General features: G+C 36.0%; 2 protein-coding genes across 10 annotated transcripts; both read right to left on the bottom strand.

The window, feature by feature from the left end:
- Nucleotides 1-816: 816 nt before the first annotated feature.
- Nucleotides 817-8,580, bottom strand: LOC308680846 (uncharacterized protein). Of its 7 annotated transcripts, XR_014028956.1 has the most exons (9): nt 8,478-8,578; nt 8,110-8,219; nt 7,706-7,928; nt 6,148-6,259; nt 5,728-5,858; nt 4,695-4,914; nt 3,966-4,437; nt 3,121-3,273; nt 1,935-2,921 (listed from the first exon to the last, which is right to left on the bottom strand). XR_014028956.1 is itself a non-coding variant. In XM_081349260.1 (8 exons), exons 4-8 carry the CDS (start codon nt 6,167-6,169, stop codon nt 3,967-3,969), a joined length of 597 nt encoding a protein of 198 aa, XP_081205386.1. In that variant the 5' UTR covers nt 6,170-6,259; nt 7,706-7,928; nt 8,110-8,219; nt 8,478-8,578; the 3' UTR covers nt 1,945-3,966. The 7 variants fall into 7 exon arrangements, 4 of the variants coding, with proteins under 4 accessions (XP_081205389.1, XP_081205386.1, XP_081205388.1 ...); XM_081349260.1 differs by having other exon boundaries at nt 1,945-4,011; nt 4,259-4,437; XR_014028957.1 differs by lacking the exons at nt 7,706-7,928; nt 8,110-8,219; nt 8,478-8,578 and having other exon boundaries at nt 3,966-4,011; nt 4,259-4,437; nt 6,148-6,285.
- A 55-nt stretch (nt 8,581-8,635) lies between these two features.
- On the bottom strand, nt 8,636-16,025 carry LOC308680844 (uncharacterized protein). 3 transcript variants are annotated; one of them, XM_081349256.1, is made up of 6 exons: nt 15,676-16,025; nt 14,582-14,673; nt 12,273-12,424; nt 11,821-12,019; nt 11,504-11,652; nt 8,636-9,596 (listed from the first exon to the last, which is right to left on the bottom strand). In XM_081349256.1, the coding sequence occupies exons 2-6, from the start codon at nt 14,601-14,603 to the stop codon at nt 9,516-9,518; spliced, it is 603 nt and encodes a 200-aa protein (XP_081205382.1). In that variant the 5' UTR covers nt 14,604-14,673; nt 15,676-16,025; the 3' UTR covers nt 8,636-9,515. The 3 variants fall into 3 exon arrangements, with proteins under 3 accessions (XP_081205382.1, XP_081205383.1, XP_081205381.1); XM_081349257.1 differs by having other exon boundaries at nt 15,812-16,025; XM_081349255.1 differs by lacking the exons at nt 14,582-14,673; nt 15,676-16,025 and adding an exon at nt 12,649-13,415.
- Nucleotides 16,026-18,078: the final 2,053 nt, after the last annotated feature.

Raw genomic sequence — 18,078 nt, 5'->3', positions numbered from 1 at the left:
TCAAATGGAATGCTAACAGCAGGTGATGGTCTGCTAATCAATGGCGGCCCCCGGGGAAGCTGCAGTTTCCAGCTGATAGATTGCCCCCCTGGATTTGCTCTACTCTCTGTGCTTCCGCGTTCATCAATGCGTCATGCGTCAGGTCAGAGGTCACTCTTCAGCCGAACTAGACTTGTGTACAGGTGTTACCGGAAGTCCGTTTATATAGTTTATAAAGTTATGCATATGGATATTTTTCTTACAAAAACGCATCACTTCACTTCAGAAGGCCTTGATTAACGCCGTAGAGCCGTATGGAAAACTTTTATGATGGATGGATGCACTTTTTTGGGCTTCAAAATCTAAAGTACCATTCACTCCCATTATAAAGCTTGGAAGAGCCTGGATTTTTTTTTAATATAACTATGATTGTGTTTGGCTGAAATAAGAAAGTCATATACACCTAGGATGGCTTGAGGTTGAGTAAATTATGGGATAATTTTAATTTTTTGGTGACCTAACCCTTTAACCCCGCATTGCGGTGCCAAACATTAGCTGTGTCCCAATAGAGTGCATGTAGTGGGTAACTTGTAACTTGATTGTGAAAAAGAAAAGAAAAAATACCTGAATGAGGCCAAACCGAATGTGGGTTTGCTAAAAAGGATAACTGAATAGATTCATGGCTATTGGTTAAATTATCTAATAATAGGCACCAAGATGATTGATGTTAAAGGAAAAGTAAGCTGTTTCAGAGTGACTGTGTAAAGATTACAAAGACATTTTTTCCCCTTTGGAGTAACATCCACCGTTGAATCGTTCACAATAAAGACAGCAATGCACATTAAGAAAATCCATTTTAATTTGTCCACAATCAGTCAACACAAGAGGGAGCTATAAAGTCATTTCACATTCACGTCATTAATCGAATGAATTTAAGGCATTGAATTAGCTGCCATCTATACTGGCCAACAACTTCTCTTGCTGCTGAAAATATTGTCGTTGATAGTTTAGATTTAGTTGAGTATGACATTTACAAGAACTGGTGCAAAACACAGAAGCCTAATCACAAATAATAGCAAATGCTGTCAGTAGAGCTTGTACTGAACCTGGAATATTCCTTTAAATAGATAGAGTAATCTGCAGATGGTATTGGTCTCTGAGAGATATGGCAGCTAAATCCTTGTTTCTGATATAGATATGACCTGGGGGAAGAAATTGAGCAGGTGGATTTAGGTGGATTGGTCCTGGGTTTTAATGCCATCATAAGTGGCCTGAAACAAGAAAGTTTTCATGTGTGATTTATTTTATTTTTCTGGAACAGAAGGCTATAGATTTGTGAGGGAAGGGAGCTGGCAACGGCTTATCTTCTCAGCACATCACATATGCAGTGATATCAAGCTGGAACAGACAAACTGATTCAATTATAGCCAAGAGGTGTACCAGAGGTGCTTTTGGCACGCCAAAAAAAAATAAAAAATTCTTCAGTAAAACACGCACAACAACACTCCGCTTAATCTAGGTCATTAACCCTATTACTCATCCATTTAATGCAGTAATACAGATACAAATGTATTAATATAATTTGTTTAAATACTGTAAGAAGCTGTATTGTAATTTTTAACTAAAATGACCAATTTTTGTAAATTAAAATAGAACTAAAATAGACTAAACTAAAACTGAAATAAAAATAAATCTAAATAAAAAATAGATACTTTCTCTCTCTCTCTCTCTCTCTCTCTATATATATATATAATATATATATATATATATTATATTTGTCAAAATATATAAAAAAATGATATAAATTACTAAAGCATAACAAAATGTGAAAATTAAATTAAATGAAATTTAAATGAAATTTTAAATAAAAAATAAGAGCTAATTCAAAATATTAATAAATACTATAATAGTGTATACATAATATAGTAACACTGGTTTACTATGAATCCAGAATGAAGAGTTTTTGATTGAGAATTTATTTAGAGAATTTATTTATTTACAGTGTTCTTACAGTTTTTCTCGATTGCTTAAACACTATAACCAGGCTTTTGAACTAAAATTTCAAAACCATAATGCCATTTATCAAAAAGCACACCCATTTCACTAAACTATAAACACTATTCCCTGTTTTGACACGAGTCAGATTTGTTGAACTGTCACTGCAAAACTCTACACACAAATCCCTTCATTTCTCATTGCCTAGACCATGTTGTCATTTAGAAAGCACTAGCACTCAATATTGTTCACTCAAGTCAGCACAGCTTCAGCTCAGTTAGCACACAATTACCCAGGTGGAAACACTAAGAGTCAAAATTGAACACACATCAATCAGATCCTTCAATAGATAGATAAAAGGGCCCAAATCAGTTTATTGAGTTTTGGAACAATGGACCCAGAAAGACATGAAGGAAGAGATCAAGGAGGGATAAGGAGGAGGACGAAGGGCAAGAAGACAAGCAGTGTCAGATGAAATTCAAGCCACTCTAGTTGCCCATGTCTTTATCAATGGTATGACTATGAGGGAGGCTGGGCTACGAGTAAGGCCAAATTTGAGTAGCTTTACCGTCGCCTTGAGAACCTTCAGGGAGGTGCGGTGGCAAACAAAATTCTATCACTGAATAAGAGACAAACATTTCCAATAGTCTTTGATGAGGTGTATTTTCTTGCAAGAAAAGGCCAGCAGTCGTACAGTCACACAGAGTGGCTACAGAGAGGGCATCCTTTCTCCTTTATAGTCTTGACTCCCAGAATGTTATCTTTCTAGGCAAATGATGGTATTTCAACCATATGTGGAACATTCTTAGACGTGTTCATCATATTGTCTCCTTGAGTGGAGGCCCTCCTGTCACGACCAACACTCTTTACCATTCCAATACAATTCCATATTAGAATAAGGTTTGCGTGTGCTCTTTTACCGTCATATGATAGTCACACACATCTTACTGTAAGTAAATATAAAAAGAGAGAGAAAAAAAAAAAGTAAAGCAGGGAAAAAATATTTGTTTTGTTTTGTTGTGTGTATGTTGTACTGTGTAGTACATGAATGAATAAAAATGTGCCAATGTATCCACTGGTTGTATCTTTTGTGTTCATCATGTGAAAAGGTTTGTGAGGGGCGAAACCACAAGCAACATAACTTACCAGTTTTGGAAATGTTGTTTTGAATTTATTGCACCAGTGTGTTAGACTATGTTGTAGTGTGTGTGATTTTGAGGGCTTGTGTGTCCTGTCTGAGGGCAAAGTTTGGTTTTTCAGCAAGAGTGAATGGTTTTGAGTGTAGAGCTTCATTTTGACCTGAAAATAGGATGTTTGGGAAATTGGGTGAGACGTTATGGATTTGTGTTTACAGTTTTGAGAATACGAGGCATAGTTTCAAGAAATGTGTTTAAGCAATCAAGAAAAACTGTAAATGTGGATAAAATGAAATTGATGTGAAAATCCTTTTCACTCTGAATATAGTTCACACAGAAATTATTTTAAAATGTACAAGTTCTTCCATTATTTACTCACCCTTCCTTTTCATTTCAAATAAATTATTATTATTTGTATTAATTATGTGATTAAAGAGTGAATAATGACTTGAATATCAGTCTGGCCATCCCATAAAGCTGTCGTTTGAGGATTCAGAAGTCTTGGAATATACAGTAATATTGACCACTATGATGCTTTTGATTTTTGGAGTGTGATAGAACTCTTGTTCTTTTATACGGGTTTGGAACAATATATGGTTGAGTAAATAATTTTCATTTATGGAAATAAATATAATGGATACAAAGCACAGATCAGTTGTGCTTTGAACAGAACCGCAACAATACGGTTTCATCAGGACTCTCTCATTAAATGTATTATTTACAGGCAAATTCACATTATTAAAATAATAAATGAATAAAACATCAAATGATCTATCCACAGGTTAGCAGAATGTAAGGAAAGTCTATATGGACGATATGAAAACAAATGATTGGTGATGATAAACAATGGTTGACCTTAGGTCTGTCTTCTTCTTCTAAGTTGTCTGAACTCAACAAGAACCTGAAAATAGAAACATCTAATTACCTTTATAGCTTAAACTTAATTTGTCACATTAACAGCAAAGGATCAGGCTTCCAAAGTCAATTTTTGCTATAATTTAGGATATTGATTCAGCACAATACTGTTATAACCTTAGTGATCTGTGTGTTTGGATACATCTGCTGCAGTGCTGAATTACTTCATTACTTCTAATAATTAAAATAAAGCCAAAAGAGATGAGGTAAATACGCTATTTAGAAATACTTACCCATATGCACATAGCACTGAGGACAAGTTTACTCACAGCTAGTCCTACACAACCCCAGAAGACAAAGAGCTCTGAATCATCCACATGAGTCACTGGCATGCTAATGTTTTCCCATGACCCATTAATAAACTTAGTGGTGGAGAAATCAACGATAATGGGTGAAGGTGTTGACACACATTCTGGGGAGACAAATAGATCCATTTTATCTCAGCATAAATTATTCTTTTCAACAAATGAAATAATGCACAAAAAATGACTGAAAGAACAACAAAGTAAAAAAATATTGTGAAAAAAGCCATATGAAAAGCCATAATTATTAAGATACTGGAAACTTGCCAAAACTGTATGTTTTATGTATTTTTGTGTATACACACCATTTCACAACCAAAATACTATGCAGAAAAAAAAGTGAATCTGTTTATTAAAAGTGAAATACCTGAGATATTCAGTCTAAACGACGTTTGACAGTTCTTTCCTCCAGCCTTGGCTCTAATTAAACACTTGTAGATCCCAGAATCTGAAGGAGCAACTTTCCTTAAGACCAAAGATGTGTTTTTATCCAGTGACACAGAATCATTGTGCTTATCAGTTTGAATGACATTTTCTGACTTTTTGAGGATTGTCATTGTAGATTTATCACTGCTGTTATTGTAGAACTTTTAGAAAGAGAGAAAAAGAACATAGTGAGTTCATATAATAGCTCTGCTCTTTATTAGAAAAGATTTGTGATGAATACTAGTTCATATGTAAATACATACAATACATGTTATTGTCTGAAGAAATTGAAAACACTGTAAAAAAGTAGGTTTTTAAGTAGGCTACAATCAACTTGGATTTTTAAGTAATTTCAACTTAAATTAGCCTACATAAAACTGACAAAACAATAGTTGAATGAATCCTGTATAACTAAAAAAGAAAGTTTAAATTGTTTAACTTATTTTGATAAGTTAAAGCAATGTAAAAACATATGTTGTCAACTTATTGATATAGGCCTATTTTTTATGGTGCACACTAATTATTTTATTCTCTTATAGGCCAATTTCTTTTCCCCATATCTTTCACTATCGCATGCACAGATCAAATTACAAGTAAAATGAAGAGAATTGGGTGTAAAGGAAATGCATTTCAGCATGTTTCCTGCTTAAAGCCACAGACATTAAAGGGCGTTCGAATAAATGCAAGACAAGACGTTTCTCGTGTTTTGCAGACACATGAAGATTTGTTGAAGAACATTTCGTTCGAAAAGCTTAATTTAATTTTTTTTTCATCCCATTGTTCCGCGGCTCATATGTGTGAGTAAAATTAGACAATAGCCTTCACAAGTTTAACTATAAAACCAATTAGGCCAGCGTTTTGTTTCAAGCCATGCGGTCAGACACGTAAACATGCGAGGTGTTCATCAAATTAAATAAGAAAGTTTGAGAAAGTAGGCAGTGGCAAATGTGACATGATATGTAGACATGACTCACCTTGTACCACGTAACAGAGGTGTAGTTCTTACAGTTTTGAAGGGCAGTACAGGGCAAAATTATAGCAACTCCGCAATCTGCGGTGACGAAGTGGAGTTCATCATTGCCAACTACTATACCAAGGCTCAACGCTAGAACAGATAAAAAAAATCAAAAAATCTGGGGATAAAATCAAGAGCACAAAGAGCCTGACGTAGGTAAACTTTGCTTGCTTGGTTTTTGTCAAAGCCTATAGATAGGATACAGATAGGCTATTGTAGCCAAATACACACGTGTTACATTCTGGAGTTATTGTGTAAAATGATTGTTGCCATTTACTGCTTTTAGCTTGGAACAAATAAAACCATTTTAAGGGCCTTTAAAAATGAACTAAAAGCTGTGAGTAAAATAACGAGTAGAAGAAAGCGATATCTTACTCACCCAACACTGTCAAGCGAATCATCGTCTTATGGTGAAATGCGTGATGCTCGTGGTTCCTCTGAAGTTGCCTCCTGCTTCCCACAGTTCTTAAGAATCACTTTTTCTGTGAAAACTCCAGAAAAAAATTGTGTGGGTTTCGCAAGGGTGTCTTCCGTTTTTGTCAAGATCAGGATCATCTTAACCGCTTTGTTTTATTGCAAAGTATATAACTCAAACCATTAAAAAAGATTTAAAAAAAAAAGGTAGGAAGCTGAACATTTCCCCCCTTGAATAGGCTAGGCTTCTGTACAGTAACAGTAAATGCAGGTGAACAATTTTTTTGTAGTTGTGTATACACTGATTTTCTAGGAATTCAGATTTACAGAATTATCAAATCAAATGGTTTACTCGTCTTCCTTCAGCAACACCTGTCGGTAAAGAAAGAGTAGCATATTTTGCCTCCTTTGAGCCTATTGAGACCACGCTGAGGGAGATAATAGCGAAAATGCAATGATTGACTCGTTTCCCTGTCATTGCAATTATGCCCGCCTAACGAAGTTAGTGAATTTAGCAAATTAAAATGAATTTGAAATGATGTATTGAGAGTAAGTATTCGGCTCAGTTAAATTAGAGCAGCATCTCCATCATCATTACACTTGCTGTGTTTATGATCACAGAAGGGGACTATTAATAATAATTGCTTCAATCAGTTATAGTAACAACTAAAAACAAGAAAAAAATGCTACTTGATTGTTGTACATTGATTTAATAATATCAATTTAATAACATATGGTACATTTGCAATATTTAGTTTATTGTTGATAGTGTAAGATGCTATTCCATTAAAACAGTAACTATTTGAACAAATGCAAAATGAATTTACAAAAAAACAGTTAGTCTACTTTCATCAGTTTGCTCAAGTTTTTTCATAATATTATTTTTCTTAATCATTTTGAGGTTCAGAAACATGATAACAGCACACGCCATCAGACTCAGCACACATCCGACTATGATGAACTGATGATTGGAAGACTGTGTGTCCTTCTTGCTGCTTACCACTTGCACTTGAGGCTTTATGCAGTCTAAGCACAAAAACAAACACACACACACAAAAGTTTCACATCACTTCTACTATCATTTAAGGGAACTGTGGAAATGAAACAAATATATCATGGTAGGCCTACTTCTCCTATAATACTTCTCCTAAAATACAAGAAGATATTTTGAAGAATGCTGGTAACCAGACTGTTGACGGTAGCCATAGACTACCATTCTTGAGGGGGGGTGGGAAGCGAAATAAACCTAAAATTCTCGCGACAGCAGCATCTGTCAAAAGTTTAATCTTAACCGTTCTATTTCATCAGAAACGATCTGTAAACAGGGCTTTATGTGTAAAATACCGAACTTGTCCTTTAATATAATTTAACTTGAAATGACTTAAATGTCCAAGTTGATTGTTATTAAAAATTTAAGGCAGCAACTTTTTTTCACAGTGCATCACTGTTTTTTATATAAAAATCTTTCTTTTTGTCTTTCCCTTGTAATCTTTCATCAAAATAACTTCCACTTCCCTTCTCACCTGCTGAATAATACTCTGTATTTCCTTCCTGAATGTAATGACCCAGTGGAGGCCACAAGGTGCATCTGTAAACACCACAGTCGTCTTCAGCAGTACCAGGGACCAGGAGAGAGTTGTCCTCCCCTACCTCATAGGAATGATGTGCAAACTTAAAGAGTGTTGTAATGTTTTTTAACAGATCCTTCGAAACAAGTCCAGCCAGAACATCAGAGCCCTCTTCAACCTGTAAAATAAACGTGCTTTAATAACACACTGCTCCAGGAAACATTCCTCCTTATATGTATCCAAAGTATTGACGGAGCGAATATTATTATTGACAGGTTGCAACTACTGTTAACAGCTTTTTGAAATGCTAACTATTTGAAATAAAATAAAATAAAATAAAAAGACAGTCAGACACAAACCTTGTACCAGGTGATCCTCCTGTACTTTACACCTTGTTCAATGTTAGCGTGACATGGTATTTTAATCCAGCGTTGCTCCTCAATCGACATTGAGAAGTAAACCAGATGGACTGAAGGACAGAAATTATAACATCATTTAATGTATTTATTAGAGGCTGCACTTGTATGAAAACACACTCAATCGAGATCATTCTGCAGCTTTTATTTTGTTTTGGAGACGCGAACGCGGAAACTTTGTTCATGTAAACATAGGTTACTTTCACTTTAGTATTTACTTGTTCTTTTAACTTACGTGTTTCTCTTTCTTGCAATCATGCAATACGTGACGGTGTGCAGTGCATGTAAGAATAAATGCATTTTCTACTTACACATTAACAAGTAGATGTGCAGCATGATTATGTTTCTATAAGATTTGTCCTTTCTGCAGCAGAACTGAAATGGTGATTTCATAAACCCGGAAATGACAAGTGCGATCTTATTGGTCGATTCGAATAACAACAACAGCAACAAACACAAACGTTCATTTTAGCATTTACTCATTTTATTGTTTGCGCAATTTAATACAGTTATATTTGTAAAGTGTTATCCAATACATATTGTGAATGAACACCTCCCTTGGTAGTATTACGGTATGCATAATTGTATCAGTAAACACACACACACACAAATGGGTCTACAAACAGGATGTAAAGAAAAAAGGTGTAAATATGTAACACATTTTTTTTTTAACTAACCAAAACCCGGACTCCTGATATTTAGGCTAGTTGTGTTTCTTTCTTTCATTTTCATTTCTCTCTCTGTCTCACTTCTACTTCTACTGAAACCTCAAATCTGGTTACATAACCTTGACAAAGAATTCCAGTGAAAGTATCAGAATTAGATTAGAACTGAACTTAAAAGTTTTCTCAGCAATTTAGCTACTGATGATCCTCATAATACCGAGAAATAAATTGAACTGAATTCAAACTATTTTAAGCCAACATGTTAAATATGAATCTGTCCATAACATGCATGGCTTGGCTATATGAATCTATACAAAACTTGTTTAGCCTATTGCCAAATTATTTATCCATATATTATTTATATTTTTTTCGTGATCCATCAAGAACATAATTCTGTTACTGACAGTAAAATATTCACAGAGGATGTACAATTTAAAAATGTAGGGAAAAAATGCAAAAACAAACAAAATGCTACAGTGTGCATTTTGGCCGTCCCTCCTCCCCTAGGAATAATCCATCTATAAAAAATAATTAAGAATAGCAAAACCACACAGAAATTAAACAAACACTATCAACCCAATCTAATTGTACCAACAACCTTGTAATTGTTGACAGCTTGGACTGTTTTAACCGATGCGTAAAACTAAATAGACCCCATCAGCTTTTTTGTGAATCTCAGTCTTTTCAGCTTGACCTTGTTCCAGTGTTGCTTCCCATTACTTCCTGTGTTCTTATTGCTGTGCTAAATATGACTCGATCACACACCTGTGAAAGGAAATTTTACATCAGACAGGCTTCAGAAAACACTCTCCCACATAACACTTAGAAAACAGTCATGTGGTTTATGTCATTTCAATAATCTCTGAAATCAAAAGGTTTGTCATTGTTTGCTAAACCAATCAGGTGCATACACAGTCTACAATGTTTTTGCTATAACACCATCACAGGATTCTGCAGAAAGAAAGAAAAAACATTATTTCCTGTGATGGGGTGGGTGTATCTAAGCGAGGGGGATACGTTTGAAGCGAGGGGAGCTGACTTATAGGCCTCACCATCTCTGTTTCCTGTTGTGCAACAGTTAAATGCAAAAAAGTGCAAAAATGTGCACTTTATATCTGAAAATGTGACTTCCTTGTAGGCTATACAAAACAGAAATATTGTGAAATATTACAATAAAAAAGTTTTCTATTTTAAAAGATTTTCTATTTTAAAAACAAAGCTTTTCAGCATCATTACTCCAGTCTTCAGTGTCACACGATCCTTCAAAAAAATGCTGCTTAAAGGGATAGTTCACTTTGAAATAAAAATGTGGTATGTTTTAGCTTACCTCAAGGGCATCCAAGATATAGGTGTCTTTTTTTCCGCAGTAGTTTCAAATTTGATATTTTTAGGTCAAACCGTTCTTGTCTGTCAGTCATTTCATGCAGGTATATGGTCACTGTCTCAAAGAGCATGCACAGAGTCCAAATTAAAACAATTCCCCATCGTCCAAATTAAACAATTCCCCATCGTAAGTATACATTGATGGCCTAACGGCGCTGATCCACTTGTCCGACACGACTGTCGCGTGGTGTCGCGACGCCTCCCCACATTGGTACGTTGAGGGCGTTTACCGCTATGGGCATGGTTCTGACCGAGCGGGACATGTAGCGTATTAGAACAGGACCAGCGAGAGACTTCCCTCCGTCTCCATATGCTGTTCTTCTATTGGATAGACGCGCCGCGTTTAACAGAATTCATTTGCATAAAGATGGGCATCGGCCAGCTTTTTGACGCGCAGCACTTTTTCAAACAAAGCGCCGCCTTCCCGGAATGCTTTGCGGGTGTGACAAAGTCGCTTGACGTCACCCATAGGAATATAGAGGAGCGCGGCGCGACAGAAGTGTCGCACGGACAAGTGGATCAGCGCCGTCAGACACGAAACGAGCGGTTTGTGTGAGAAAACGAACAGTATTTATATCGTTGTTATCTCTTGAACACAGCACACGTCCAAATGATCTGACGGTATAGATATATAGCCTACACTAGATGTCGCCTTGGCTACTGCAGTTCATTGGAACGAAGCCGTAGCCAAGGCGACATCTATGTATATATCTATACCCGCCCGCGCCGTCAGATCATTTGGATGTGTGCTGTGTTCAAGAGATAACAACGATAAAAATACTGTTCGTTTTCTCACACAAACCGCTCGTTTCGTGTCTTAGGCCATCAATGTGTACTTACGATGGGGAATTGTTTAATTTGGACGATGGGGAATTGTTTTAATTTGGACTCTGTGCTTGTGTTTTGATACAGTGACCATCGACCTGCATTATATGACTGACAGACAAGAACGGTTTGACCTAAAAATATAAAAATTGAAACTACTGCGGAAAAAAAGACACCTACATCTTGGATGCCCTTGAGGTAAGCTAAAACATATCAAAAATTTATTTAAAGTGAACTATCCCTTTAATGTTTTGCTAGAAACTCTTCAATTTCTTCAACAACAACAACAACAACAAAAAAAACTTAACGATCACATGAACTTATCACATGGGCAAGCATTGATTTAATTCCAGAGTTGTTTGCATGTGTTGCGCAGTGCTGTTTGTACGTTTCCTGGAAATCATTGCGGGGAATGTGAAATAAAGGTAATTTGTTTCACCGATTGGAGCTGCTATTATACTTACCCCCACAGTTACAATACAAAGGATGATTTTGGCCATGCAGAAGAGTGAAAGGCCGAGCACGGCCCAGTTAACAGTTATATCATCTATAGCAGGACAAGGATCATCAGGGATCACGGTGGATGGATAAACTGTGCTCACATGCAAACATTCTGAAAATGAAGAGAAACATTTATTAATACTTAGCTTTCTGAGATCTCGCATGCAATTACAAATTTAATAAGAAGTGGTTTGGGTTTGGTGACACCAACATAAAGAATATCAATAGTAGAGTCAAATAGATTAGAAAACTAACTAGATTGAATGGGGCTCTAAATTACCTGAGATATTCAGTCTAATAAAAGATTCATCATTTCGACCCCCAACCTCTGCAGCCAGGTAGCATTTATATTCTCCAGAGTCTGAAGGCTGCAAGTTATGTATCTCCAAGGTCTCTTTCTCTCCCAGAGAAATAGATGTTAAGTTAGTAAAGATTGTGTCCTCTCCATTTTTTCTCTTGATGATAGGATTAGGCGTACTCTATAAAGAAAGACACAGTTAGGGGATTTTGTTGTGGTGTGGTGTTTTCTCGTTGGTTGGTTGGTTGGACAGACCAACCAGGTCAAAATGTTTCACTTGCCAGATGATATGTGCAGAGTTCCTTCTCATCAAAGGAAATGTTCTGTTTGCTGGCTAACCAGTCTTTTTAACTACAAACTGACAAAAAACAAACTGACAAACTACACAAGCATTTTAATAATGCCAAGCAAATTAAGCCATCAAGGTAACTCACCTCGATTTTGTACCATATGACATAACGGTACGTTGTTGTTCGGTCAGTAGCTTTACAAGGTAGTCTGATGACATCGTTACAGTTTCCCTCAATGAAATCCATGCTTTCTGATATCCCACAGTGCAATGCTGCCATTGCAAACAACAGCAATGCTGCAAAGAGGGACCAATACATAACGTCAAACTAGATCCATTTTGGTAGTACTGGGGTCCTTGTTTGAACTTATAAATTATCTTACTATTACGCTATACATTCAAAGCTTAGATATTTCCTAATAGCCATCTTTAGAATTTTGTGTTAGAACTTCTGTTTTTGCGGTAGCTCTGCATATTTCTATGGTATTGCTGTCGAAGTGTAATTGGTGAAGTGGACTTACTTATTGTAGAGTTGATGAAAGATATCATGAGCATTGTAATGTATGAAGCGGATGTCATAACTAAAGTCAGTATACCGGGAAGATTTTAAACCAAGAGGTTCATTCATAAATCCGTAAGACTAAGATCTTATCTTCATGCTTTGGAAATACAAACCGAAAGACAGACCACAACGAGTGCAGCGCTGAAAAGGGGTGGGGTTACATAAGATCTACAGATTGGCCTCAAAAAGACAAAGCTCCATTTTTTGACAATGGTGAAATTAAATTTGTTTAACACGGTTAAATGTTAAAAAACTTCAGACTTCATGCTTGTTCCACAAAATAGACCTGGCTTTATAGTTTTTGTATGTAACAAAGAAATGATACCTTATTTTAATAATTAATTTCTTACAAATGTGGCTTTATATCTTAAAATGTGACTTCCAGATATATACTACCATTCAAAAGATTGGGGATGGTAAGATTTCTAATTGTTTTTGAAAGAAGTGTCTTCTGAGCATAAGACACTTCTTTCAAAAATAAAGGCCTTCTGAAGTGTTTTGTGTAAAAAATATCCCATTCCGTCAGAAGGCCATACGCATCGATTTACTGCGAAAAAGTAATCCTTAATCTGACGCATGACGCATTGACGAACGCGGAAGCGCAGAGGATAGAGCAAAACAATAAAACGGTCACGAATAAGAAGTCTAAAATAAGAATTTTTCAAGAGAAATGTCGGAGGAGCTTGAGTTTGTTTCCCAGCCCTGTTTGTTTGAACCACGAGAGGCGTCCAAGCTTCCGCTACTCCTACATCCTACGTCATACATCGCGTCAAGTGTTCATTTTTGCCATAAGTCGACTTGCGTAGGCTTACTTGCGTAAGTTATAAATATGGATATTTTTCTTACACAAACGCATCGCTTCACTTCGCTTCAGAAGGCCTTTACTAACCCCATGGAGCCATTACTTTTATCATGTACTGTCATTATAAAGCTCAGAAGATCCAGGACATTTTTTTATATATATAACTCCTATTGTATTTGTCTGAAAGAAAAAAATCTCATATACACCTAGGAAGGCTTGAGGGTGTTAAATCAAGGAGTAATTTTCATTTTTGGGTGAACTATCCCTTTAACTGAGAGAGAGAGAACGAGCAAAGAGACAAAGGTTTTATTTGCACTGTGAAGTAACATGAACAAACAATGAACAGCTGTATTTTTATTAACTAACATTAACAAAAGATTAATAAATACAATAACAAATGTATTGCTCATGGTTAGTTCATGTTAGTAGGCAAATGATTGACATGTAAATGTTCATGTGAAAAAAGCACAAAGCAAGTTGTTGTTAGCTGCTTTTATTTTTCAATTATAGGCTATTGGTAGAAAATTAGACTATTAGTTAAAATAATTTTTTTAAGGCTACTTTTTTAATTCTACTATTTAATAATGAGATGATTATATACCAAAATTGATCAGGTCTAGCAAAAAACGATTTTTCCTTACAAAGCTATGCAATCCAGGCCAAGAAAGGATGACAGCCTTTCGGCCAACTCCGAAGACCCTTTTTGACCCAGAAAAAACCCTGAATTATATTATTTTGTAAAACTAGGCACTTTAATACCAGGAACAAATGTTGTTGTTGTTGTTGTTGTTTTACTTTACTCATAATCATCAACCCCATTTCTTTAACAGAAAAGAGAACAAGACTATAAAGTGAAAATCTCTTCCCTTCTGTGTGGCTCTAAATCAGGCATCTTGTTTACAGCGTAAATAAGCATCCACTAAGCACTTAAAATCACCACACAAATACATTTCAGTGGAATATTATTCCTAAATAATATGGTATATTGTATTATTAGTTATTTAAAAAAAGTTATGTTTCAAAATGGGGAGTAAAAAAGCTTCATGAGCTAAAGCAAAATATTCTGAAATAATGTCTGATTTTGACTTACCTAAAATATTTTGATTTCCCATTAGTTCTTTACCGTGGGTAAAATGTAGCCATCAGTGATGATGTGGAAACAGCTGTTTCTTATTACTCAATCTACAAACAGAAATAATATGTCATAAGTCTGAAACGACTCGGGAGATTCTGCTTTAACAGTAAAAAAAAAAAAAAAAAAACTATCTTGTCGTGTCATACAGTCTATGTCTCAATTCTGCCCTCTAGTGCTACTGTGACACGATGACAAAAAAAAGATATAAAAGTAACACAATATAAAATATAGAACAATATAGAACAATATAGAACACAATATAAAAGTAAAAGATAATTGACTTGAACCAAACATTTCTATCAGTTTAAAACTCAATCATTGACTTTCATGCTATGCAAATTTGACAATTTCATCACTGACTTAAGCATCTACCCATATCTTTCTGTTAAGTTCATAATGCCTCATTTTCTGTACTAAAACACTTTTATACTTTTATTTACTTGTAATAAAGATGTATAGAAAAACAGTATACCTTCTATGTCATGCTTGAACCCATTATATATTTTTAGCATTATCACGGTCAGCCCCTGAAAGTTGTTGTTCAAACCAACAAAAATTGGTCAAAAATAATAATACAAAAAGGCTATTAAACGCAAGGAAATTTTATTCATAAAATTCATAAATATGTTTTCACTAGTGAGAACTGAATTGATCACATCATGGCAGATTTGACATGTTTGTCGAGTCTAATTCTGTTAAATATAATGTGATGGTATAATGGAAATGCTGACAGTTTAGAAACTACTGCGCACATAAAGAGCTGGAAAAAATGAGCATATTTTCACAGTGTCATGTGACTGGAAAAAAAAACTTTAACTTGGGTTTAGTCAGTGGTGCACTTTGCAGAGTCTGCACTTGTATTGCAATGGAACGTTACAGTCATCATTATGTTGAACTAATTATTTAATAAACACATTCTTAATGTAGCTAATTTAATTTTTGCTCATGCAGACTGATATTAGAGAGCCACCTGCTCCTGTGGTGGAAGTTACAGATATTTCACCAAAGTTTTTCACCACTATCTTCTCCTGTTTCTCTCTCTCACTCACTCTGTCCTGCTCTTTTGAAGTCTTTGTTTTCCTCTGAGTCCCATTTGCAGCCACAAATGGCTGAATCACAGAGCTGTAAAGCTGCTCTTCCCCTGCAGTAAATAAGTTGTCTGTGAAAGTGTGACGGTGGACTTGCTTTTCTTCAGTCCGGAACTCAGCCCTCTCCCCTCTCTGGACGCAGAGACCCTTCTGCCCGTAACTGACCGCACGAAATGCTTTCTCTTCCATCCTGTTGTTCTTCATGTTGGGGATCCCCTATACTTTTCTCCTTTTCCTCTCTCCTTCTCTCCCTCTCGCCATCTCCTTTTCTTGCTGACAGGATAGTGAGGGATCAGGATATTAATAGGAGGCTGTATGAAAGGGAAGAGGAAGACAGCGAGAGAGGGTTGTGATTACGCCATCTGGATTAAACAATGCCTGAGCTACCTCAAGACGGACACAATGAATGAGAGGACAGCAGGGGGAAGTGAAAAAGGAGGAGAGTCTTGGCTTCATTTTACCATCTATACAAAGATTTCTGCACATTATATATGAAGTGTGTCTTCTCTAACCCAAAGTTCTGGTCATCTGTTTGGTTATATAGCATCTGCTTGTACAATGTTGTGTGAATTTACAGTTTATTCTTGGCTAATAGTTACCATTCTTTCACAGATTTTACAGTAGTTCTAAAATTACAACTGCAGTGCATATGCTGCATCCAAAACTACTGTACCAGGGTTTTCGATCTTTTAGATGCCACAGACCCCCAAATATGTGACCCTTGATCACAAAACCAGTCACAAGTAGCACGGGTGTATTTGTGGCTATAGCCAACAATACATTGTGTGGGTCAAAATTATCGATTTTTCTTTTATGCCAAATATCATTAGGATATTAAGTAAAGATCATGTTCCACAAAGATATTTATTAAATTTCCTACCGTAAATATATAAAACATTTATTTTTGTGAGCGAATGCAGCACAATAAACATATGTAGAAATTTAAAGGCGATTTTCTCAATGTTTTGATTTTTTTGCACATTTGATTTTCAAATAGTTGTATCCCGACCAAATATTGTCCTATAATAAACCATACATCAATGGAAAGCTTATTTAGTTAGCATTCAGGTGATGTATACATCTCAATTTTAAAAAATTGACCCATGTGACTGGTTTTGTGGTCCAGGGTCACATATAATCAATCTCATTTGACTCTAAACTTTTTTTTTTTTTTTACGAATAGCCTACTATGAATTTGGACATGCTCTTTTCAGACTCTTTTCACATACAGTTTTTCAAGTAGGAACATTCGGAAGCACGGCGTATCTTTGAATAGGGCCAGGAAGTGACTGTAATACATTTAATCGAGCTACAGAGGGTTTTTGCATTGTTGATCGACAGACTTCATCTCTTTGTCAAAGTATGCAACTCTCTGGACAATTCATCTGTTTTACATTTGGCGAATTAGCAGCTATCATTGGCCAAAGACCGCCCAGAGGCCGTCTGACTGACGTGTAAAGCAACCAATCACAGTTTGTTTTGTTCCATGTCATGTTTAGGGGTGTTAACATGTAAGGCCAATGTCCATGCAATAACTGACCGGTGTGTAAAACTCTTGGACGTACTTAAAGAGTCTATGCCGTGAACTTTACATATTTCACACACTCACTTTTGAAAATACAGTGTTTAGATGATCCCATTGTCACAGTTGTAAACATGATGGCGTTTTTCTTTCATGAGAGTTTCCAGGCGGATCGTTAAAGGAGAACTCCGGTCAATTTTAACATTGAGCTCATTTTTTTGTAAATTTGGAGTGCTGTCAGTACAGAGAACAACGACAAAAATCGGTGTTGCCTACACCGTGTTATCCTCTTTTTAAAATGTGCACCCTGTTGACTTCAATGGGGCAAGTTTTAAACAAGCTTTTAGCCTCTTAACATCCTTGATGTGTCATTACAAATGCACAGCTAATGTGAGTGATTCCTTCAGAGTGATCACGGGTGAATCTGACTGCAGTAGATGTGAAAGATATTAATAAAAATTATGTTATTTCAGCCAGCGCACATACCTGTATTTACATCCTGTTTTCGGTCGAAGTCCATAGTAATCGATTGTCGAGTTCATGCGCGTGATCATAGATAACTAAACCTATGCGTGTGAACTCGAAAATCGATTACTATGGACTTCGACCGAAAACAGGAAGAAAATACAGGTATGTGCGCTGGCTGAAATAACATAATTTTTATTAATATCTTTCACATCTACTGCAGTCAGATTCACCGTGTTCACTCTGAAGGAATCACTCACATTAGCTGTGCACTTGTAATGACACATCAAGGATGTTAAGAGGCTAAAAGCAGGTTTAAAACTTGCCCCATTGAAGTCAACAGGGTGCACATTTTAAAAAGAGGATAACACGGTGTA

This window comes from Scardinius erythrophthalmus, assembly GCF_964197995.2.
Source record: "Scardinius erythrophthalmus genome assembly, chromosome: 20".
Lineage (NCBI taxonomy): Eukaryota > Metazoa > Chordata > Actinopteri > Cypriniformes > Leuciscidae > Scardinius > Scardinius erythrophthalmus.
Note: the sequence above shows the minus strand (reverse complement) of the source record. Positions and strands in the feature narration are given on the sequence as shown.

What these genes read in the sequence shown, in the direction of transcription:
- LOC308680846 (XM_081349260.1), bottom strand. Translation starts at nt 6,169, where the DNA reads ATGATTCGCTTGACAGTGTTGG. An exon ending in GATTCGCTTGACAGTGTTGG is followed by an intron (nt 5,859 to 6,147) that starts GTGAGTAAGATA and finishes TATCTGTTCTAG; the next exon opens with CGTTGAGCCTTGGTATAGTA. An exon ending in CCTCTGTTACGTGGTACAAG is followed by an intron (nt 4,915 to 5,727) that starts GTGAGTCATGTC and finishes TCTTTCTAAAAG; the next exon opens with TTCTACAATAACAGCAGTGA.
- LOC308680844 (XM_081349255.1), bottom strand. Translation starts at nt 12,706, where the DNA reads ATGACATCCGCTTCATACATTACAATGCTCATGATATCTTTCATCAAC. An exon ending in TATTAGACTGAATATCTCAG is followed by an intron (nt 11,653 to 11,820) that starts GTAATTTAGAGC and finishes CTTCATTTTCAG; the next exon opens with AATGTTTGCATGTGAGCACA. An exon ending in TTTGTATTGTAACTGTGGGG is followed by an intron (nt 9,597 to 11,503) that starts GTAAGTATAATA and finishes TTCCTTTCACAG; the next exon opens with GTGTGTGATCGAGTCATATT.